General features: G+C 33.3%; 2 protein-coding genes across 3 annotated transcripts; one reads left to right on the top strand and one right to left on the bottom strand.

Moving 5' to 3' along the window:
• The first annotated feature begins 6110 nt into the window (after positions 1-6110).
• LOC120070885 (EIN3-binding F-box protein 1-like) lies at positions 6111-8709 on the top strand. 2 transcript variants are annotated; one of them, XM_039022781.2, is made up of 2 exons: positions 6111-6438; positions 6525-8709. In XM_039022781.2, the coding sequence occupies exons 1-2, from the start codon at positions 6414-6416 to the stop codon at positions 8396-8398; spliced, it is 1899 nt and encodes a 632-aa protein (XP_038878709.1). In that variant the 5' UTR covers positions 6111-6413; the 3' UTR covers positions 8399-8709. The 2 variants fall into 2 exon arrangements, with proteins under 2 accessions (XP_038878709.1, XP_038878710.1); XM_039022782.2 differs by having other exon boundaries at positions 6147-6282.
• Positions 8710-22122: 13413 nt separating this feature from the next.
• LOC150037746 (uncharacterized) lies at positions 22123-22626 on the bottom strand. The gene has a single exon (XM_090311005.1). It carries the CDS (start codon positions 22624-22626, stop codon positions 22123-22125), a length of 504 nt encoding a protein of 167 aa, XP_090167131.1.
• Between the last annotated feature and the right edge of the window lie 3763 nt (positions 22627-26389).

Here is a 26389-nt window from a genome sequence, read left to right as displayed (position 1 = left end):
TATCATATCATTGATATGTAAGTTTGAAATTCTTGTTAGACTTTTTAGTTCTTATATTTTTAAATTAACATAATAGTTTTTCATATTTTTATTGTGAAAACTTTTGAAGAGTTAGCTCTAATTCAATATGGAGAGATATTTTTATTTGTATTATTAATTCTTTACATAATTTTAATATTTACATTACTCTCTATATATTTTTGTTTGTTTCCATATTATTTTTACATTCACATAACTTGTATAGGTTTTTAAAATTAATTTCAGAGTTCAAGTTAGAGGATTATTTGTTGTCACTCGTTTGGATATACGAACTTGGCAAGTAAGTTCTAAAATATTCTTATACTTTAAGTTTTTATGCTTTTAAATCTATATAATAGAAGGTAGTATTCTTATTATTAATACTTTTGTAGAGTTAATTTAAAATTAATATGAAGAGATATTATAAAAGAAAAATAACAATAGAGACAATAGGACATTCCTGACTGATCTGGAAGTGGTTCCAGACATGTCAAAGCCCATCACCCTTGATTGAGTTAATAGTGGTGTTGTGGCTAATTCCCGAGAGTCTCGGGGTCACAAACGCGGTAAACACATAGAGTTGAAGTATCATCTCATCTAAGAGATTGTGTGTCGAGGAGACGTGATCGTCACGCAGATAGCTTCGGAGCACAAGATTGTTGATCCATTTACAAAAACCTTCACGACTAAGGTGTTTGAGGATCATCTGCAGAGTATGGGCTAGCGTGTTCTGGGCATTTAGATCTTTAGAGATCAAAAGAACAAAACACTAGCTCTATCTCAGGCTTCGTATATCGTCAAATTTCGATGCAAAACTCCAAAAGGGGTTTACTACCTTTCAAGCATGAAGTTATATTGTCTAAGAAACAATATCCTAAGACACCTCAAGAAGTTGAGGAAATGAGACCGACTCCCTATGCATCGGCTATTGGCAGCCTGATGTATGAAATGTTATGTATTATGCTTGATATCTGCTATGCAGTGGAGATAGTTAGTAGATATCCATTTAATCTAAGATTTGATCACTGGACTGCCATTAAAAACATCCTCAAGTATCTACGGAGAATGAGGGACTACATGCTCATGTATGATTCTCAGGATTTGATCTTTACAGGATACACAAACTTTGATTTCCAGACTGATAAGTGAATTAAAACTATAGGTTATATTGTATGTGATACAATATTAAACCGTAGGTTATATGTTATATATGATATAATCTACAGTTATATATATATATATATATATATTAAACAATAAGTTATATGTTATACATGATATAATATGTAGTTTGTTATATGCTAAAAATGTTTTTATTAATGTGAATTTATTATAAAAGACAACTACAAAATACTATAAACTAATAATTTAAAATAATGGTCATCGAAGTGAGTCATATGGTGTGCTCGCAAGAGTTAGCCGCCGGTTGTGGTGGCCAAGGTTAGACACTGGTAGTGATCGAAGTTGGCTGGCAGCAGGCTCTAAAAGTGGTGGCCAGAATTGTTCAGTGGTGGTAGCTGAAATTGATCAGTGGTGGTTGCCAAAAAGTAGCTGTCGATGATGGTCGCTGGAGTAGGTATCGATGGTGGTCACTCGAGGTGGCTGGCAGAAGGTGGTGGTAGCCACGACAAAATAGTGGAAGTGAGAAATTAGAGAGAGATTAACCATTAAATACTCAAAAATTTATTTTTCTAAAAGTTGGTTTCAAGTGTTTATCCTAATCCAATCTATTTTAGAAACTCATTTTTTTAAAATTTATTTTGAATGAACATTTAATTTTTTTTCTATTTAGAATGACTTATTTTTTAAATTAAATGGTTAAAAAAGGTATTCCAAACCATTAAAGAGAGAACATTATATAGTTGTTTCCAAGTTGGTAAAGGAGGAAGGAAATAATTTTAGGTGATAAGTGTTCAACTTGGATTTTTAAGAGCACTATAAAAAATGTGATGGCTTAAATTAAGATGCATCTGTAAATTATTATTATTAGTATCATTACTGCATAAATGCATGCATTCCACTCATTGGAAAAAGAAAAAATAAAAAATAAAGGTATATTCCAAAAATTAGCCATGGAAATTGAACTGGACCACAAAACACTAGTTAAATAAAAAAAAAAAGTTCTACTTTTGGGTTTTTTAGGTTGTCAAAAAAGCTTAATTATGATTAACTATTATTATAATTATTGAAATTATTTAAAACTCACATCAATAAGATGTAATTAGTTACTCAATTACTTAAATGAAATGAGGAGGTAGTGATGTAGCAACAACCTCTATATTAAGAGTATTCTCACCAAAATGTCAATCTATCATCTTGTGGGCCTCTTTTATCTTGTGGGTCAAGTTAAACTTTTATTTTAAAATACTTGGCCCAACTACCATTGAACAATAATGTTGTCAAAAATGATAAAATTGAATTAACTTCATTGCCACTAAAAAAAAATTTATTTAATTATACGTATGGAATCTAAACTAATTAATGAGTATAGTTCAACTAATTAGAAATGTATATATCTTATTAATTAAGAAATTTGAAGTTTAAATATCAAATATTTGTGTTGAGCTAAAAAAATATTAAAATCTAGTCCATCTGAGAGCATGATTTGGACATGTGGAGGGTATGAGATGATGAATATATATTTAAATTATATTTTAAGCTTATGCTTGGTTTTCTAGGGATTCCACTTTATTACGAAGTTACATTGTTAGTAACATCATTCCACTCGTTTATTTTAGTAAAATAACTATATAGAGGATCGACCTTCAATCTCTAGAGTGGAATATCAGGTCAATTATTATTGAACTAAATTCACTTTCATTTTTATTTTCAAGGAAAATATTAATTTATACTTCTAAACTTTGGGGATTGTATCAATTTAAACCTCAAACTAATAATTATATTAATTCAGATCTTGAATTTTGAAAATAGTATCAGTTTAAGTCCTAAATTAATAATTATATTAATTTAAATCCTGAAAATTTTTAAGTATATCAATTAAAATTTTGAACTTTCGTAAATATATCAATTTAAATTTTGAACTAAAAATGAAAGCTTAATATTCTTAATATGAAAAATTAGCAGAAACAAATGGCTGCATACACACAGACGAACAATTAAACAACAAACGAAACAAACCCATGGTTTCTTAATCAGAAAACAAGTGGAAGATTGAACAATAAACTTTAAAATTAAAAGCAAAACAAATTAATTAATAATAAAAGAATGAAAGAACATAAAATAAACAATATTTGTTTGATTAGAGATTATTCTAATTCAACTCGACCGATCAAGTGGCTAAAAAAATCCCATTGATCTCAAAAATCACTCTCTTTCCAACTGTTTTTCTCTGCTCATATAATTATCGGATGATTTTAAATAAAAAAAAAAATAAATCAATTTATTTATAAATATAATAAAATATCATTAATCATAGATCTAGACAATGACATTAAAATATTTTCAACCGCTTTATCTTTAAAATAATTATCTTGTAATTTAAATTTAATAGGTTTTTTTTTTTTCCTCTTTTCTTTAATTTTTGCACCTTTTTTATTTGTCATAGAGGATAAAAGGAAAAATAGATTTCTTATGGTAGTGGGTCCTACTCAATTATAAAATGCATTTATGAAGCTCAAATTCATTGCACTAGTATGTAGTTTTCATTCCAAAGTAGCAACTTAGCAAATAGCAAGTATTAAAAAAAAAAAAAGTAAAATTAATAATGTAGAAAAAAGTATACTCTATTTATCACATATATAATTAGAAAAAATTAAATTTGCTAAACAAAAATATAAATCAAGTGAATAGATTGGGGTTATAGAACACTAACAATATGTGACAGTGATACAATATTTAACCTCACATATTTTTCTTTTTCTACTCTTTCGTAGGAATGTTCGTGGATTAAGTTGGATTGAGTTTAAAGATTTAGACCCAACTCAATTGTTTTGGTTGTAAATTCAACCTCTATTAAAAAATAAACTCAACCCAATCCAACCATGAAATATTTTGGTTAGATTGATTCGGATTACTCAAATCATTTATTTAAATGTGTATTCTTAAAAAAGTAAAATATTAATACGTAAAAATTTGATTGAATTATTTTCTTATATAGAACTAAAATTAAAAACTCAATTTCAATTTATATAATAAAAATTTTCTTTCCAAGGTACTAAAAAAACCATTTTTAGGAGTTGTTGGAGAATAAATTATGAACATAATGGAAATAAATGAAACTATAAAATAAATATATGTATATATAATAAAGTACAAAAAATATACATTTTAAAATTAATGATAAGTTCGGATTGATTCGGGTTATTTAGGTAAACCTATAAATGAATCCAATTCATAAAATTTTCATTTATTTGAATTCAACCCAACCCAAATAAATTGATAACTCGACCTGCAGTTGTTATAATTTCCCCTATTTAAAAAGTGAAAGACAATTCAATTTTTTCTAACATACTTATCATACAACCAAAATTTATTGTTCATGTGGTCTAATTTGTACAAAATAGATGCAACATTTTATTTAATTTTTAGTTCTCTTTGGCAAATAAGTCAAAGTTGAGGTGTAGACCTTAGGGATTTGAGAAAAGTGGAGGAGGTGAAAATTCATAACCAAACTTTAGCTTTTATGGTTGGTTTTAACTTTAAGTGAACCAATGTGTACACATATGACCAGATTCTTGTCATTCAAAAACAAAACCCCCTTTTCCCCACTTTATTCATTTTTTATTAACCCATCATACAACTTAAAACCTTATCCTCCTCTCTTATCTCTCTTTTTATTTATTTATTTTTAAAATAGTAATAAGAGAATAAACAGGGGCATGATTCCTGGTTTTCTTACTTGATCAAAATTCTATTAAAACTATTATTTATTAATTCAATGTTGTCATACAATTTTAGACCATCTATTATAATATCCCAATTGCACACCTATAATTCATTCTAATGATTCCCTAAGTAATGTTTTTAAATACAAGTTTCAAAATCAAAATACAAAAATGGAAGCAACTACAATGTTAGACTTAATTGAATTACATAATAAAAACAGCCTCTTGAAATTTACATATTTGCTAAATAAATCTATGAACAATATTATTCCATTTCACCTCAAAAAAAAAAAAAAAAAGGACACTCAACAAATCAATCAAATGATTAGTACATTTCATCCAAAATGTACGAATGGGCTTTTGGCAAGATTCCATTCTTTTTTGAATTGATAATCATTTATGATTTAAACAAGTGGACTCTTGATGGATACAATTCAACTAATATAGATATAATATAACCAAAAACAACGGAGCAAATTCTCTTGATTTAAGGAAAAGACAAAGAACAAACAAATGTTGAATAAATTTTACAAATTTGTGCCTCATTGTTATTTAATTTCATCAACCATTTTTTTTCATTCCTACATATATATATATACATATTATTAATTTTGATCGATATTTTTATTGATGTTTTCATCGAAATTTCTATAAAATCAAGATCTCGATATTTCCATTCACATCGACATTTTAAACTTCGGATATATATTTAAATTTTATGGTCTATCAATACATAATTACAATATCAATATAGGTTTAAAGTTAAAAAAATTATTAGATAAAAACGTAAAAATTTCAAGACTAAATTTTTAATTTAAAAACAAAAAAAATATATGGAATGAAATTGTTAGAATGTAGCTATTTCTTAATGACTATGATTTATACTTGAAATATATATATAAGAACTATGAATTTAAAATACATGTGTAATTTTCCTCATATGTTTCCAACCATTTAAACTACCGACTATATTATTATTAAAAGAAAAAATATCGATTGTTTGACCCTCAATTTTTTTAAGTGGACTGAAGTATTTTAGATTCCGATTATAATAGTTATTTATAATTATTATAAATACGGTTTGTTATTATTTTTATTTTATATATATATATATATATTTATTTATTTATTATGTTTACTATTTTCTACCGATACTAAATTATATATATATCTTAAAGACACACTATAATTATAAATTATTAGAATTTATTATAATAAAAATAGATTATAATAACTAATACAGTGTCCAAAACACTCTTAATCTGTCCATAGAGTGGAAATTGCCTTCTTATGAACCATACATTGCATGCAACCAATTCTGAAGATTGACGACGACATTCATGAAGCCTTCTCAACTTTCTCTGTTTCATCACATTCTTCTCAAGCTTTGTCTTCAACCCATTTATATTTAATCAACGAGGTTCTCGTTTATAGCCCCCATTTGAATTTCTTGCATGAATTCCCTTTGTTTTCACCCCATTTCTCTTCCCCCTTCTTCTCATTTTCTCCATTGAATTTCAAATTTTTATTGTTCATCACTCTGCTTTCCTCATGCCTACTCTCCTTAATTACACTGGTAAATTTCTAATACAGTTCTCGTTCTTGTTGAATTATATACCAAATTCTTGAAATTGTACTAAATTTCGCTCATGGATTGATTAGGGGATGATGAATTTCACTCGGGTTGTTTCTTTTACTCAACTTCTATGGAGGATTTTACCTATTTTCTGCCCATTTCTTCTCGTATGGATGTGTATTGTCAGCCCAGCAAAAGGGTTCGAACCAATTTCAGAATCCCATTTGATAGAAACGATTTCGAGGAAGAGGGTAAAAACCCTTCTATTGATGATCTTCCTGATGAATGCCTCTTTGAAATCTTTAAGCGTTTGCAAAGTGGAAAATCAAGGAGCTCTTGTGCCTGCGTCTCTAAGCGATGGCTTATGCTTCTAAGCAGCATCCGCAGGGATAATGAAGATCGTGGAGATCAAGAACTTGAAAATAATGGATATCTTACAAGACATTTGGAGGGGAAGAAAGCAACAGATATAAGACTTGCTGCAATTGCTATAGGAAGCATTAACCATGGAGGATTAGGAAAGCTTTCTGTTAAAGGGATGAACTCTATATGTAGAGTTACTAATGTTGGTCTTACATCAATAGCATATGGTTGCTCCACCCTTCGAGCTCTCTCTCTTTGGAATATCGCTTCGATCAGCGATGAGGGCTTGTTGGAGATAGCTAAAGAATGCCATTTGTTAGAGAAATTTGATATATGTCAATGCCCTTTGATATCCAACAGGGCTTTGATTGCAATAGCTGAAGGTTGTTCTAATTTGACTGTTTTAAGTATTGAATCTTGTCCAAACATTGGGAATGAGGGTCTACAAGCTATTGGAAGATCATGTCCTAAGTTGGAGTCCATCTCTATAAAGGATTGTTCTCTTATTGGGGATTGTGGAGTTTCGAGTTTGATTTCGTCTGCTTGTTCTTCATTGCATAAAGTGAAGCTTCAGGCCTTGAATATCACTGATTTCTCTCTTGCTGTGATTGGACATTATGGCAAGGTTCTCACCCATCTGACCCTTTGCAGCCTAAAAAATGTGAGTGAGAAGGGATTTTGGGTGATGGGAAATGCTCAAGCTTTGAAGCTATTGATTTCATTGACAATTACTTCTTGTCAAGGAGTTACAGATGTAAGCCTTGGAGCCATAGGCAATGGATGTAAAAGCCTGAAGCAGATGTGCTTTCGTAAGTGCAGTTTCATTTCTGATGATGGACTTCAAGCATTTTCCAAGGCTACAAGAACACTAGAGGTCCTTCAATTGGACGACTGTAACAGAATCACAATTTCAGGTATTATCGGTTCATTGACAAATCATGAATCAAACCTGAAATCTCTAGTTCTTGTTAAATGCTCGGGAATCAAGGATACAACACTGCAATCTCCCCTGCTCTCTTGTGGTTCATCTCTCCGATGGCTATCGATACGAAATTGCACAGGTTTTGGTGCTGCAAGCCTAGCCTTAGTTGGGAGGTTGTGCCCTCAGCTTCAGCACCTTGATCTTGTAGGTCTCTATAGTTTAACAGATGCAGTGTTGCTTCCTTTACTTGAGAGCTGTGAAGGACTTGTGAAGGTAAATCTCAGCGGCTGCTTGAATTTAACCGACGAATCGATTCACACCTTAGCCAGACTCCATGGAGCTACCCTTCAACTAGTTAATCTTGATGGTTGTAGGAAGATCACTGATCAAAGCTTAGTGGCAATAGCAGACAACTTACTAGTTCTCAACGAACTAGATGTTTCCAATTGTGCAGTCTCAGATTGTGGGCTCATCGCGCTCAGTCTTGCACGGCATACCAATCTGTTAATCCTCTCATTGGCAGGCTGCTGTGGGATAACAAGTAGAAGCTTGCCTTCTCTTGAAAGATTAGGAAAAACTCTGGTGGGGTTGAACCTCAAAGGCTGCAACTCCATCAGCAGCAGCTCAATTGAGGTTCTTGTAGAGAACTTGTGGAGATGTGACATCCTTTTATAAACAAATTCGGTTGTTGTCCATTTTCTTCCAGCTCTCTTTAATACAAATGCTTGTCTCTATCTGAGCTTCAACTGATCCAAATGAACCAATTTCAGAGAAAACTAAGTAGCCAAAATCCAAGCTTTGGTCTTGTCTTCAACCCTTCTCTGCATTTGGACTTTCAGTTCATTACAAACTTGTTTTGATGGAAAAACAGTGTTTATTTGTTGAGGGTTTGGTTTGGCTTTGTTGTGATGAACCGAGGTTTCACTAATGTCAAATGACTTGAATTCTAAAAACAATGAAAACTAACCTTTTGTTTATGTTACAAAGCTCTGGTCAACGTCAAGTTCATTCACAATCACGGATCTCATCCATCACAAATTGACGAGACCCCAATTACGATTTCACGTTCAAGAAAAGTCATAAGATCGTGAAATTTTCATAAAGGGTGAGAATTTGTATTTTTATAAAAATTGCAATGCACCTTGAAATTACTTTTGGGGTCTCATCAACTCGTGACTCCGAGACGAATTGAATGTTGGTTGGTGTTTTGTGACGTAAGCAAAATGTTAGTTTTCATTCTTTCCAGAATTTAGGCCATTTGACATTACCGCGTCAAAATTTGGGTCTTCCAAAAATATATAATAAAAAATAATTCTTTGTTTTGTTGTATTCTGCAAACTGTTGATTATCCTTAAAGTTTCATTTACTCAGAAAAGTGTTTGAGCATTGAATTGAAAGAAACCAAACCACCACAGATCATGAAGATGAATTTAGTAATATGAAGATTCAATTTTAGTTCCCACATTTGATTTTGGTTCCTAGGATGATGACAGCACTATTAAAGTTCTATATAATTAAATATTATTAAATTTAGTAATAAATGTTATGTGTCTCTTATATGCCCATTTAGAGCTTTGAAGCTCCATTGAACAGCTGAAATGGTTGTCTTAAAAGTATAATTTATTACATTTGGCAAAGGCTAAAAAAGCAAGCAAAACTTAAACAAATGGCTTTAAATTAAGAATTCACTTTGGTCAGTGGTAAAATGATGAGATGTGATTAGAGAAGGCAAAGAAGAAAGCAAGGAGAATAGGGACAAAGATAGGACCCTTCCAAGTGTAGGGTACCCTAAAATGAGATCAGGATAACATGGCCTTTGTAGAGTGGTTGGCCTAAAAATCTGAGTGTTTGCAGTTGCAGCAGCAGCAACAGCTTCCCCTAGATTGCACAATCCTTCTCTTCTTTTCAAGGTCATTCAATATTAATTTTTTAGTAACTATTCCAACACCTAATTGGTTCAAATATATTCTAACTTTATTCATATCTATTTGTGAATAGTTTTCATCACTCTTTTGGGATGTTCTTCAAATTTGATATCAGACTTGATATGTATAGTTTAGATCAATACCAATCCAATCAAATTTTCAAAATTAAAACTAGTAATGAAAACCATTGTGACACAATTCTTCCGGAATAAGTAGTGAAAATTTGATAATGACGAGAAGATGAAGAATCATTGATATTAATGGAAAAAATGCCACTGTCCATTTATTTCCAATGTTTAGCTCTAATAAATGAAACTAGACAGAATCCTAGTCCGTAGGGTTTTTTAGACAATATGTGGGATGAAAAAACCATACCTCTAATCTCAAGGTTAATAATATAAGTTTTATGCTAGTTAAACTATATTCATGTTGGCAATTAGTTTGAGATTTTAAGTGATAAAAAATTTATGTTATAAATGGATTTTTATCATAATAATAATAATGATGATGATGATGAAAAAAATGAATATTGGTACATAAATGATACATGATACATGACTTCTATGAATTTTGTTATGTTTCAATTCATTTGATCTACATATAATAGGAAACTTAGGTGCAATAAATTATTCATTCATGCTAAATTTTGGTCCATTCATGCATAAATCCACTCAATAAAATAATTATAGTTGACTTATCTAAGTTCATCATAGTTATAAAAATGAAAAATTTTCACACAGAAAGAATGTCACTATTTAAAAAATAGTAAAAAAAAATATTGATAGATACTGATAGACTGTGATAGAGTTCTATCACTTTCTATCACTAATAGACACTAACATACCTCAATTAGTCTCTATCAATCTCTATCAAAGAATATTAAAATTTTGCTATTTTGTATAAATAGTTTTCTTTATTTTTCTATTTTTTAAAATTCCTCCATAATATCTTGTTTTGCTTCATATATATTTCATACCAAATTTCTTTTTAGTTCTTAATTAAAAATTTTTCATTTATCATAAAATTTTGCATGTCACCACAATCACAATTCATATGGTTATTTAAAATAGAATCGGTAAATATAGTTATACATCGCTATGTATGGGTTAAATTGTTGAAAATTTAGGGTTTAAATAAATATAATTGTTTGAAATTTTAATCGATAAAATAATAGATTCTTGTGATTCTTGCTTTTTCTAAAACATTTCTGGTTTTCAAAATAAATAAATAATTGTTTTGGCTATTTTTAAATATAGAAAAATGAATCAAAATATGTACAAATATAGTAAAATTTCACTGTCTATTTGCGATAGATACGATAGACTACTATATATGTCTATATGTGTCATGATAGACACCGATAGTAGATTATCGCGGTCTATCGCGATCTATCGCAGATAGACTGTGATATTTTACTATTATTTAAAAATATTTTCAACAGATTTGTCAATTAAAATAATTTTCTAATTTTTTTTATATAATTTATTAGATTAAAAAAGTCATTAATTAGGCCAAGCCGAGAAAATGAAAGAAAACATTTGGAAAATTATCCAAAATAACCCTATGAAATTTTCACATTTCAAAACTAACACATTTTTTTAAAAAATTTGTTCAACAGGTTTTTCTCGGACTATCTTGGCCGAGATCATGCATGAGATTGAGTTAGAAAATAGAAAATAAATAATTCCCCCATGTGTATGAAATTGTTAATAAAAATTGAATTTTACGATTATGCCCTCAATAATAACCATTTTTATGTTATTATTATATCATTGTTTTATAACCCAAAAATTGGGGAATTTGCTCTACAAGTTTTGGTTCTAAAAAGTTTTTCCCAAGTGTTAGAAACTCTCCCAATCCATCTCTTTGCACAAATCACAAAAATAAGGTATATATCTTAATCTTGTCTTTTTAAAATGTGTTTGCCTTATTACATGCATGTTGTTGAGCCCAAAAGATTTTGTTTGTGTGGTTTTGGTCAAGATTCAAAATCTTGGCCGTGATGGATGATATTTACCTCAAGATTTACCATAGGGTTTGAAATATCGTACGACATATTGACATTTTTTACTGAGATTACAGATTCTCCCCGAGATCTTGATGGTTTTAGTAACTTTTTGTATGTATGTCTGACTTTTTCTAAGATGCCTCGTATATTTGTTTGTTTCGGTGGAAAATAGAAAGAGAATAAGAAAGAATACATTGAAGGCCAATTAAAAGATTTAATTGTAGACATTGGAATAACTTATGAGGATTTTTTACGACAAATATATAGAATAAGTGGGATATAATTTCGTTGAATTTGATTTGGTTATAAGGTGTCTGTATAATGTTAGACCAAATGTATCTGCTTTTGTGATTAGTAATCAAGAAGACCTACATTTTTTCTTAACTAGCAGCGTTGTGTCTCAAATGGCTCTTTTGGTGTCGAACCTATTAGTAGTAGTCTATAAAACTAGAAGTATGACATCGTCATTTAAAATTCTAGTGGCCCAAAATATTCCCTCATATCCATCCTATCTTTATTTTATTCTTGAATATAACATGAATTCGAATGGTGTGAGATCATTAAGTCCATTGAATGATAATATATTTCTATTAGAACTGTTGAGAATCAACTGCTTTGCCCTAGAAATATATGATGAATGAAATAATTTAATGCACTAAAATTCAATGTTGAGAATATTATAATGTAATTTACCTTCATAATCATCAACAACATATCCTTTTTGCCTTCAGCTCAGTCGTGAATGAGAGCTCCATGTGATCCAACTTATCCTCTAAGCGCTGCAAGTGATGACTACACTCACACGTCCTTTGTGATCCAGTTACTTGTGTCCTTGCATGTGGAACTATCACATGTGGGCCCTTAACATGTGCACCTATCGTAAGTGGGCCCCCACATGTGGATCAACACTTGTGACAAGTCCACCCACCAATGGCTTATCCACCTTATCAGGTTCATCCACCCGTTCCTCACTCTCACCCTTCAATGGTGCACCAATCACATTCTCTTTAGAAGAAAGGGGGAGGCTCCACATACCAATCTGCGCTCGACTACGAATGGACTGAAGTAGGCCAGCTCCTCAATCATTGGAATGAGCCTATATGTAACCATAGGATTACAAAATAAATTCTAAATCCTAAATCCTATAATATAGCTATCAAACCTAAGGCAGGAAGGACGACTTATCACTTGAGACCCAAACACCTGGGTCTGAATCACCTTTGCTCCAAGTCAGTACGTGCAACTCCATCGTAAAATGCAAGGTATAGCATCACTGGATAACCTATGTGATGAGATTCAAATCCCGAGCAGAAGCGTGTGAACTCTTTGCATCTTGTAAATCGATTTTTACATAAACAAAATCAATGTACTAAAACAAGATATGTGTAGAATAAACATGTGAAATAGCATGCTTTAGAGAAAGAAAAGAATCATTCTCACCTTTGTAGATTCCCAAGCTCTAAAGAACGATCCTCTCGATATTCCAATGAACGACTCCTTCAAAGATCTTGAACACAAACGTCTCCTCGAACAACCTTGAACACAACCACGAGAATAATATTGTTATTCTCAAGGATTTCAATAGAAGGATAGGTGGTATCTGACTATTGGAAGAGGGTGAAAAGGAAAAACCTCTGAAGGAGTAGAGAGGACTTCTTTTTGTAACATAGGAAAAAATCTGCACAATGAATGCTTGCCCAAAAAGTGCCATAAGGAAGACTTTATATAGAGAAGGGTCAACCCCCTTCTCCAAGTCTTTTTCCAATTTTCCTTGGTGCACAATTAATTAAATAACACTTATTTAATTAATTAGCACATTAATTAAATAACTATTTATACATTAAATCCAATTTAACATATATATTTAATTATCATAAACATCGTATATCTATGTGCGACACCTTTATTTATTAATTAATTCTTTATGAATCTAATTCACTTGAATTAATTATTTAAATCTCACTCAAATGTTTCTTTCCAATTTAATTTGAATTATAGATTACATCCATAATCAATTATATATTAATCATATTAATATATAGTTTTCTCAAACTGATTTGAACAATTCAAATCATTCCTCTTTAATATCCTTTAATAGGCTAACAAGTGGACCTGGTGGACTTGTAGATCAGAAGCTCCAACGATATGAGATTAATTGACTAAACTCATTAACCAAGTTAATCAATATTCGTTAATTGTGGGTACACTCCACTAAAGACCCACAACTGTACTCTTCTCACTATAGATATATTTCTGTGTCCATGGATATAGACCAATAATAATAATTTAGTCCTTCATGAGTGTTTGTAACTCTAAATGGGTCACATTACTATTTTATCATTGGGTTACCTCTAAATCCTTAAGTACCAGTGCTCCTCTAATGAACAATCTGTTTATGCTCTAACCAATAAACAAAAATACCTCTCGGGCCAATGAAAGGGTAGGACCATTTGTTCAAGTCTTAAAGACACCACTTAAGGGAGCACTCATCTACTTACCCTGAAAACGAGAAGGAGTGAATTCCATCTTGTATTATTATGTTCCCAGCTCCTCACTCGGTCTTGTCTCCAAAATGGTAGGCTTATTGAGTCAGCAAATGACCATTCTCACCCATACAAATGAAAGGACAATCCCTCGTAAATAGGAGTTCATGATATACTCGAGATTAAAACTAAGTTGCCTAGGTCATCCTAGTGAAGTAGAAACCTAATTAGTCATTTGTGTTACATCTAGTGGTTACCATTTCACCGTCTGGTCTTATGCAAACTCATTGAATAGGATACCCCCACTCGTGTGCCACCTACACGAACACATTGGATCATTGCTTTGTACCAAATACAAAGTGAGTCGTATCCATAATTTCACTAGGATAAGGTACTCAACCTGATCCCTATACTATAGACCCTTTAGGCTGTATCTTGAACATTGATCCTTGTATGCCTCCACATGCAGTTCAAGACTCATAAGGTAACCCTGGATGTTAGTTTATTGGATTTAGGGTTATTAAGACAAAATAGAAAACAACACAATAACATTTATTGAATTAACATCTATAACTCTTTATTAATGACGGTCAATTAATAACACTAGCTTTAGGGCATGAAACCTAACAAACTTCCACTTGAACTAACACTCTAATCAATGGGCTGTACATGATATCAGAATCCAAAAGGCGGGAATATGGTAAATAAATATAATAAACTAGAGCATTCATATACTCATTACACATCTTCCACTTTCCCTAGATTATACAATGTACATGTCTCGTAAACCTAGATTCTCTAGATGAACTTCGAACATTTTAGCTGAGAGAGCCTTCGTAAATGGATCATCAATATTGTGCTTTGAGAAAATCTTTGTGACAATCACATCTTCTCATTGCACAATATCCCGTATCAGGTGATACTTCATTTCAATATGCTTTCCTCATTTGTGACTACGGGGTTCTTTAAAGTTGACTACTACCCCACTATTGACATGATATAAGGTGATAGGCAAGTCCATATTTGGAACCACTTCCAAATCGCTTAGAAACTTCCTAAGCCAAACTTCTTCCTTTGTTGCTTCACAAGCAACTATATACTTAGCTTCCATAGTGGAATCTGCAATGTATCCTTGCTTGACACTACACCATACTATAACTCCCCCATTTAAGGTAAACACTGATCTTGACTTGAATTTCCTAGAGTCCTTGTTAGTTTGAAAATCAGAGTCGATATATCCTTAAATCCTTAGCTCCATACACCAACTTGTAGTCCCTCGTTCTCCTAAGATATTTGAGGATGTTCTTAATCGCACTACAGTAGTCTAACCTTGGATTGGACTGATACCTATTGACTATTTCCACTGCATAACAAATGTTTGGCCTAGTTTAGAGTATAACATACATTAAGCTGCTCATAATTGAGGCATAGGGAATACATCTCATATCCTCAACTTCTTGAGGTGTCTTAGGACACTGTTCCTTAGATAAGTGAACTCCGTGCCTGAAAGGTAATAAAATCTTCTTAGAGTTATGCATTGAATATCGAGTCAAGATTTTATCAATATAAGTTGCTTGAGATAGAGCCAGCATTTCTGTTCTTGTGATCCCTAATGATTTGGATTCCAAGGACATACTGTGCCTCTCCCAAATCTTTCATTTAGAATTGGATTTTCATCCATTCCATAATGTCAGTAATGAAGGGATCAAATCCTACAACAGAAACGTTCTCATGTGAGATCGTCTTGCATCCCACGATTCGATTTTTACAATAAACAAAATCGTTGTACTAGACGGAATAGATAAACACGTAAATTAGCATGTATTGAGTAAAGGGTTAGAACGATTCTTACCTCTATAGATTCTCCAACTGCCACGAACAATCATCTCCAAGGTTCCAATGAACGGATCTCTAAATGGTCTTGATCACGAATAACCCCTTAAGCGATCTCAAACTTTACCACAAGAGTTACCTCATTATTCTCTGAGATTCGAATAGAGGGATAGGTGGTATCCAACTATTAGGAGAGGGAGGGGAGAAAAGTGTTTTGGAGAGTTGAGAGGATTTATGGCTTAGACAAAATTCTGCACAATAACACTAAGGAGTTGTGTATTGTCAGAGTTTTTCTACAATCAAAGTGTGTATTTAGTGTATTCCCAATGGCTATGGGGAGGTCTTTATATAGAGGGGCCAAGCATCTTTCTCAATATATTTTCCTTTTATACAATTAATTAAATAATATTTATTTAATTAATCAGCCCATTTAATTAAATAACACCTATTCAATTAATTAATCCAATTAAATAACACTTATTTAGGTTTCACAATTAAATAACACTTATTTAATTTTGATTTGCACAATAATTAAATAACTACTTACACATTAAACCCAAATTAATGTATATATTTAATTGTCATATACATCCTATGTATATGTGCAAAACCTCTCTATTAATTCACTTGAATTAATTTGAACCTTATTCAAATATTGCTCTTCAATTTAATTATAGATCATACCCATAGTTAATTATATATTAATCTCATTAATATATAGTTTTGTCAAATTAATTTGAACAATTCAACTTATCCCTCTTAAGTATCCTCTAATGAGCTAATGAGGAGACCTGGTGGACCTGTAGATCAGATGCTCCAACGATATGAGATTAATTGGCTAAACTCATTAACCAAATTAATCAATATTTCTTAAATGTGGGTATAATCCACTAAAGACCCATAACTGCACTCTTCTCACTATAAATATATTTCTGTGTCCATGAATATAGACCAATACAGCAAGTTAGTCCTTCAAGTGTGTTCATAACTCCAATTAGGTTAAATTATCATTTTATCCTTGAGTTACCTCTAGCTCCTTAAGTACCAGTGTTCCTCTAATGAACAACCTGTTGATGGTCCAACTAATAAACAGAAACCTTTCTCGGGCCAATGGGAATGCAGGGCCCTTTGTTCAAGTCTCAGGGATACCACTTAAGGGAACACTCATCTACTTACCCTCAATGAGGGAATGAGTGAATTCCATATTGTATTTTTATGTTCCAGCTTCCCACTCGGTCTTGTCCCCAAAATGGTAGGCATATTGGGTCAGCGAACTAGCCACCCCCACCTATGCAAATTAAAAGACAATCCATCATGAATAGGAGTTCATAATATACTCAGGATTAAGACTAAGTTGCCTAGGTCATCCTATTGGAATAAGAACCTAACGAGTCAACGGTATTAGATATAGTGATTATTATTTCGCAGTCCAATCTTATGCAAACTCATTACATAGGATACCTAACTCGTGTGTCACTTACACGAACGTGTTGGATCATTATGTTTGTATCAAATACAAAGTGGGTCATATCCATAGTGTTACCAGGATAAGGTACCTAGTCTTATCCCTATATTATAGACCCTTTAGGTTGTCTCTTGAACATTGATCCCTATATGTCTCCACATACAGCTCACGACTCATGCATAAGACAACCTTGGATGTTAGTTTATTAGATTTAAGATTATTTAGACAAAATAGACAACAATACAAACAATAACATTTATCGTTTTAACATCTATAACATTGATAATGGTCAATTAATAACATTTACTATCTACGAGGTTTAGGACTTAAAACCCAATAAACTCCCACTATTTATGAGTTTTCGGGCTTAAAATCCAATATTGTTACAGTCCAATGAAAGCTACTTTATTATTGATGATTTTCTTGTAGATACAAGGTTCATCAACGTTTTAATTAAAACTAAAAGATTTGATCGCTCAAATCTAATGTTCCAAGATATGGATACCTGTTTCAACCGATAAATGGATCGATTTAGCTTGTAAACTTTTTGCTCTTGGCTTTGGGCTATGAACCCCTCGGGTTGTGACATAATGATATTATTTTCAAGGTTTCCATTTAGAAAAGCAGTCTTGACATCCATTTTCCATATCTCGTAATCATAATATGTGACTATAGACAAGAATTCTTATAGACTTAAGCATAGCAACAGAGGGAAATGTTTCCTCATAGTTAATACATTCCCTCTAGGTATAACTCTGTGCTACAAGTTTAGCTTTGAACGTTTGTATCTTTCCAACTACATTTCTCTTTCTTTTATAGATCCATTTACACCTTATGGGTTTGACCCCTTCAGGTGGATCTACAAGCTCCCATACTAAATTGGAGTACATAGACTCCATTTCAAGGTCCATGGCTTTGACCCATTGGTCCTCGTCTACGCCATTCATTGCCTATTTATAGGACAATGGATCCTCAATACTATCATCTGGTATGACAATCTGAGTTTCAGTTAAACCCAAGTAATGGTCAGGATGTATCACAACCCTCCCACTGCGTTGAGGTACTCTTAACAATTGAGAAGGACGAGACTGACTTGAAATGTTGGCGTCTTCATTAACTCTTGATGAAGAACCAGCTGCATCAACAACCCTTGTTGATGCTTCAGTAGCTTCACTTAATACTATTTTGCTATGGTTTATGATTTCTCATAAAAATGTAGCGTTTGTCAATACAAACACCTTATTTCTTGAGTGTCATAAAACAGACCACCTCTCATTTTCTTAAGGTAACTAACAAATTGGCATAATCTTTAATGAGGCTCCAATTTCTTAGGATTGACAAATGTGCATGATAACACCAAATTCTAAAGTAACGTAAACTCGGTTTACACCCTCTTCATAACTCAAAAGGTGTTTCAGAAACACTTTTCGAGGGAACATTGTTCAAGATGTGAACTGCAGTCTCTACTGCATACCCCAAAACGAGTTAAGCAATTGAGCATAGCTCATCACATAATGAATTATATCTAATAAGGTTCTATTTCTCCTCTCTGACACACCGTTTTACTGAGGTGTACCAGGTGCTAAAAGTCGGGATTGAATTCTATGTTCTATCATATAGTCCTGGAATTATAAATCCATGTACTCTTCACCTTGATCAGATCGAAGTATTTTAATTGTTTTACCTAATAGGTTTTCAACTTCGGCCTTATACTTTTTGAACTTTTCAAAGGCTTCAGACTTGTGTTCCATTAGGTATAAGTAACTATACCTCAAATAATCATCTATGATAGAAATGAAGTATTCATATCCTTCTTTATTATTTACATTTATTGGACCACAAAGATCTGAATGTATGAGCTCTAAGGGCTCTTTGGCTTTATAACTTTTCCACTAAAAAGTCTGTTAGTTATTTTTCCTTCAAGACAGAATTCACATAGAGCTAATGAAACATCTTCTAACTTCCTTAGAATTCCATTCTTTACCCATCTTCTTTTTGGGATTGGTGTCCTAATTCTCTTAGAGTCTTGTTGTTTTGTAAAGATACACATTCTTCAATGAATAAAATAAATGTTATTTAATTCTGGCATTTACTCATATCCAATAAACAAAGCTCCTTGGTTATCTTATGTGAACTTAAGCATGTATATGTAATATACAAGTGGATCATGCCTTAAGTGGTAACCTAAATCAGTCTGTAGTATAAGGATTAAGGTGGGATACCTGATCCTGGTGACACTACGGATAGGCCCGCTTTGTAGAGGTTTGCAAGTGTTGTAAACTACTACAGATGGTTGATCCTGACCATTCGTGTAGAGACGTGGAGTAGGGGTGTCCTATACAAAGAGTTTGTATAAGACCTGGACCACGAGATGACTAGACTCTGTATATAACGCCATTGATACTAGAGACTTGCATTTCACCTAAACGACCATAAGTGACATGACCTCAATCCTGAGTGTTTTGTGAACTCCTGCCTTTGAGGGCGGTCCTTTGATTAGTATTGGTGAGAGTGGCCAGATTGCCAACTCAACATGCCTACCTTTTTGAGGACTTGTCTAATCTTGGAGCTGGGAACTCAATTCATAATATGGAATTCACTCCTTTCCCGAAGTAGGGATAAGTAGAGAGATTGCTCTCTTAAGGGCTGATTCCGGGGCTTGAACATAATGGCCACAACTTCTCTTTGGAAGAGAAGACGCAGTCATATTTGGACTATGACTTATGTTCATTAGAGGGATCAATGGTACTTAAGAAGATAGATGTAACTAAAGAGGCATAACGATTATTGGCCCAGCTGTACTTACGAGCAATTTGTCAAGGGTTGTCGCACTGTTGATTAGTTAAGATGGACACATAATATATCTGTAATGAGGAGAGTTCAGCTGTTGGCCTTTAGTGGAGTGCCTGGCAGTTAACGGATGGTGAATCCTATGACTAAAGAGTTTAGTCAATTATTCACATACTGTTGGAGCTTCGGATCTATAGGTCCATAAGGTCCCCTTGGTAGCTTAGATTCTGTTGAGGATCAGTTATTGGTGTTGATTTGAAATGTTCGATATGATGATAATCAATATGATGTATAAGATACCGAGGGGCAGCATTGCAATACCGAGGGGCAGCGTCACAATGCTGCAAATTCCATGTGTTATGTCTTATTGCCACACCTTTCAACATTGCAACACTGAGAGTTAAAATGCCTCTGTTTTGCATGTTTTTGTCTCCAAACTTGCCTCGAACACCTCTATTTCTTCTAATCTCTTCAGCAACAATTGCTCTATTGATCGACACAGACTTACAGGCTCAAAGCAAGAAATAAATTGCCCAAAAAATACAATGGGCCCTTACATTTTAATCATCTTAAAAGTAATCTAAGTGCCAAAATAAAAAATATCCAATCTTGCAAACCTTTATTCAAAATTCAGATTTAATAACCTACCTCTAAACTAATTTTTGTTTAAAAAAATACGAAGAATGAAGATGCAAGAAATTGGGCTCTCATACCAATTTATGGGATTCAAATCCCAAGCGGAAGCGTGTGAATGCCTTGCATCCTACAAATTGATTTTTACATAAACAAAATCAATGTACTAAAATAGAATATGTATAGAATAAACATGTGAAAATAGCATGCTTTAGAGAAAGGAAATGCCCATTCTTATCTTTGTAGATTTCGAAGCTCCTTGAACGATTTTCTCGATACTTCAACAAATGACTCCTCCAACGATCTTGAACACAAACGTCTCCTCGAACAATCTTGAACATGATCACGAGAATAACCTTGTTATTCTCACATATTTCAATAGAATGATAGGTGGTATCCAACTATTGGAAGAGGGTGAGGAGGAAAAACCTTTAGAAGATTAGAGAGGATTTCTTTTTGTGGCTTAGGGAAAAATCTGCACAATAAATGCTTATCTAAAAGGGTCATAAGGAAGATTTTATATAGAAAATGATCAACCCCCTTCTCCAAGTCTTTTTCCAATTTTTCATTGTCCACAATTAATCAAAAAATACTTATTTAATTAATTAGTACATTAATTAAATAATATTTATACATTAAATTCAATTTAACGTATACATATTTAATTATCATAAACATCGTATGCTATGTGCAACACCTCTCTATTTATTAATTAATTTTTTGTTAATCTAATTCAGTTGGATAAATAATTTGAATCTCATTCAAATGCTTCTTTCCAACTTAATTTGAATTATAGATCACATCCATAATCAATTACATATTAATCATATTAATATATAATTTCCTCAAATTGTTACTCTTTATTGATGACGGTCAATTAATAACATTTACTATCTACGACGTTTAGGGCATAAAACCCAACACTATGTGTCACCCGTCCACGAAGTGAAGATACTATCTCATACGCTCAAACCTACTAATTTGAATAACAAATGAACAACCATTATTACATAATTGTTGTTAGTTACCAATAACAAATATCTTAAGGTACAATCAACAAAGCTGAAATGCAAACAGAAATATGTATAATTGTACGACTCAGATGACTTACTATTTGTAGGTTTATTCTTGTGCATTGCAACTTTTCCTTTGGGTGCACCTTGTAGGCTACTCAAGCTCTTCCTAAAAATCATGTTGTCTCAATCATAGTTGCAAAACTCCTCCCAGTTATTGATCACACTCAACATGGTCTAGTCCATATGCTATCTCTTTTCCTTACCCATCATAACCAGCTCAATAAAGTAGAATGTTGTCATCTTTACCGCATCCTCATGGCTCTCGAACTTATAGTCTGAAAATAATGTGTCCAACTTCATCCTACTCATGTCAACCATATCAACCAAGTACAACCTCTTAAGCCTAAGAGCTCTACCCTTATCAAACTCAACTGTACGCTTCGTGTTGTATCTCAAATCTGTCACTATGTCAAACTGCTCCCACCTATAAGGCACCTTCCTCCCTAATAACTTAAAGCTCATGATATCTTCTCTATCTTCCTCCATCAATCGCAGAAGAATATAATGATAGAAGAGCCCATTCAAAACAAACTTCAAGTCTAAAAAATGACCAAAAATTGTTTTCCTAAACATGTATAGTTGTCTAGGCATTAACTTCTTCTTATTGACAGTAATTGTTTTTCCCATATGGGAACACGTCAAATTTGCCAAAAAGTAGTCAAAAGTGCGGATTTTTAGTGCCAATACCATTCATAATACAAACAAAAAATCAAAAGCTAAATTCAAACAACAAAATAAACAAAAAAACCATAAAAATCAATATTAACTATGCAAATTGCTACAAATCTTGAGGTCAATCTCGGTCGAAATTGTGTCCCAAGTTTGAAGAACTCAGGCCAATAACATCAGGATGCCACAAGTTGAGAGTTTAGGGGCATTCTGTATAAAATCTTGGAGCCGATCTCAGGCAACATATTCCCTGTATGAAATATATAATGGCCCTAAAACCCTCAACAGTTAGTGAATCTTGGGATAGATTTGACGAATTTCAGGCACAATTCATCCAATCTTGATCGAGATTCAAACCAATTTTTATGAAAGATGAAGCTTAAATCCCCTTAAAATCAATGTAACAGACAAGAAACAAACAAAAAAAAAATAGAAATATGTAGAAAAATGCAAAAGAAATGCAAAGATTTTTCAAATTATGTAGACATATTCTAAACCCTAGGTTGATTAAATTAAAACTAAAATCTTTAATTATACAAAGTGAATAGTGAAATACCTCTACTATAATGAATGTTAACGACAACAAATGGATGCAATAAAACGTAGAGATGGACGATTTCAAAGAAACCCAGTGGATAAGAAGAAGTGAAAAATCGGAGTGGAACTTGCTAAGAAGGTAACATTTTGGTTTCTGCGTCAGGGATATTTTACTTCTTTCACACACTGGGTAATTTGAATTCAGTCTGGGGCACAATCTCAACCAAAATGGCCTGAAAAAACCTATTGAACGAGATTTAGAAAGAGGTGCTAGCTTTGAAATGTGAAAACTTCAAAGAGTTATTTTGGACAATTTCCCATATATATATATATATGTATGTAACGACCCGACCCCCTAGGACTTAAGTTAGGCCGTTACTAAATACATGCATGCATGAAACTTAAAACGACACCCTTTTATGGTGAAATAAATGCTAAATAAATAAGGTAAGTTCAAAAGTCCTTCATTAAATTCAAATATTAAAATAAATAATAGGGTACCCATAAATCATAAATGATAATAATAAGTTTGAAAACAATTTTTCTTATTAAGTTTCAATAGCAAAACTGAAAGTTGAAAAAAACATGGAAAGAAATCTAAATATCATGAGCGGAAGCATAAAACTGGTCCCAGTGTCTCGATCACGAATTCCGCTTGTCAATCATCGGTGTGTCTCTACCTTTACCTGAAACAACAACATGAGAGGGGATGAGTATAAAATACTCAGTAAGTAACCCCACTACTAGGGTCGGGCTAAGCATCTATGTTCTCTAGATGCCTACCTTTGGTGGAACATAAAAACTGCTCTAGTCCTCATGGGACACATACATATATGAAAGAATGATTTCTATCCTACTGTAGTTAGGTATGCCTACTACCTCTGGTGAATCCCGAAGGAAACATAACCCCTGGTGAATCCTAAAGGAAACACAATATCTGGTGAATCCCGAAGGAAACACAATTTGGTGAATCTCGAAGGAAACACAATATCTAGTGAATCCCGAAGGAAACAAAATATCTGGTGAATCCCGAAGGAAACACAATCTGGTGAATCCTGAAGGAAACACAATATCTAGTGAATCTCGAAGGAAACACAATATCTAGTGAATCCTGAAGGAAACACAATATTTAGTGGGCATCTAACTAATCAGTAAAGACATTATCACAGTCTCAACATCACATTTATCACAATATGGTTTTATAACATACATATACACCTCAACATTATGGCTATACAACATGCATATATACCTCAATATCCTCATATCAAATACAACCTCAATGAATAAAGTATCACCTCTTACTAGTTTGCAAGTATCTACGTGAACAAATAAATCTTTTAGATTCTCATACAAGAACATATATTGGTCTCTATACTATCCATTTATCATGCTATCATTTTTTCCTAATATTCATCTATCATGCTAGCATATATCTAGTGTCTAGCCCATGGGCATTTCCAGTAGTAAGATTACTTACCTTAATAAAAATCCTCAGATAAAATTAGACAACCAAACAATGATAGCAGTTTGAAGTAACGACCCTAACATACGAATATAACCATTAAATTTTAGTCCAACAATAACTGCGAAACTTCAGACCCAAATCCAAAATACCCAAAAGCTTACCAAAAGAAACTTGATCAACAATCACTCCCAAGATTTTGACTCCAAAATCTCCTCCTAACCGATTTTAAATCCCAATGGACGACGACTTGGAACCTTAAAGATACCTTGGTTAAGTCAACATTTAATTCAGTAATCAAAGTGTGCCCACAAACCAACAACAACGACCACAACTCTTACTAAAACTCTTGTTGAACAATCTCGGATCCGCTGGACAGCTGCTTCTGTAATTTCCTAAGCTCAAATCTAAAATCAAAATAATGCGACTAATTTAACTTTCATTCCAACTTAATGGGCATCCAAAGAAATCCTTCAAGAAACCTGACCCAATAGAAAAAATATCTTACCTAAATCCAAGAGTCCGACGAAGACCCACACAATAGGGGCTAGGCAGCGCAACAATAAGCAATGAAAAGGGCGGTGGCGGCAGCGGCCCTGACGGAGCCGACTTCGTCGAACAGGTACGTTGTGGCTAGATCTCGTGGTGGCGGCTCGAGCTGTTAGGAGATAGACGCGGCACGCGGCGGTCAAGTGGCTGGGCGATGACGGCGCGGTCGCTACTTTGATCGACTGGGCGAGATCGGCGCGCGGAGAGACAAGCGACGCTGGACGAGTGGCTAGCTAGCTGGTCGAGATCGGTGGCGAGCAGTGGTGAAGATTGGCTATTGAGCTCAGATGGCGGCGATCTGAACGACTGGCTGAGGAAAACGGGCAGCTGGGCGATGGGCTGAAGGCGGCGGGAATGGAAATTTCAAAGGGGGGAGGTGGACGCGTGAGGGAGAAAAAGAAGGGAAATTTTGTTTTTATAAAAATAATAATAAAACTAAAAAGGAAATAAAATAAACTTTATTTTATTCTTTTCCTTATTCCACTTTATTTTATTAACTTTCTTTCTTTCCCAAAAAAAATGAAATTAATTCCTGTCATTAATTTTTAAATTGAATAATTTCAATGTCAAATCTATTAATTTCCCGCAATTATACTTGAAGTCCAAAATTCCAAAAATGCTTTCAAATAATAAAAATTATTGATATTACATTAATAAAAAAAAAAGTGTGGGGTGTTACATTCTTCCCTCCTCAAAGAACTTTCGTTTTCGAAAATTCATTCCTAAAAGCTCTGGACACGGGGCTTTCATCTCATCCTCTCGCTCCCAGGTAGCCTCCTTGAACTGGTGATTCTGCCAAAGGACTTTCACAAATGCAATTTTCCTGCGGCGCAATGTTTTTACCTCTCTGGCGAAGATCTCTGCAGGTTTCTCCTCGTAGCTCATGTTGTCATTCAACTGCAAGGGCTCGAAGTCAACTACATGGGACGGGTCTGTCACATACTTCCTCAGCATCGAAACATGGAAGACATTATGAACTGAAGACAGTGCTGGGGGCAATGCCAAATGGTAAGCTACGGGGCCAACTCGTTCCAAGACCTCGAAAGGTCCAATGAATCTTGGACTCAGCTTCTCTTTCCTGCCAAACCTCATAATACCTTTCATGGGTGCCACTTTTAAAAACACTTTAACACCAGTCTCGAATTCTAAGTCCTTACATCTCACATCGGCATAGCTCTTCTGTCTGCTCTGAGTTGTTTGCATACGAGCCATGATCTTCTGTATTGCCTCATT

This window comes from Benincasa hispida, chromosome 2, assembly GCF_027475165.1.
Source record: "Benincasa hispida cultivar pf3 chromosome 2, pf3_genome.v1.1, whole genome shotgun sequence".
NCBI lineage: Eukaryota > Viridiplantae > Streptophyta > Magnoliopsida > Cucurbitales > Cucurbitaceae > Benincasa > Benincasa hispida.
The sequence above is the reverse complement of the archived record's forward strand: the minus strand, read 5'-3'. Positions and strand labels throughout refer to the sequence as shown.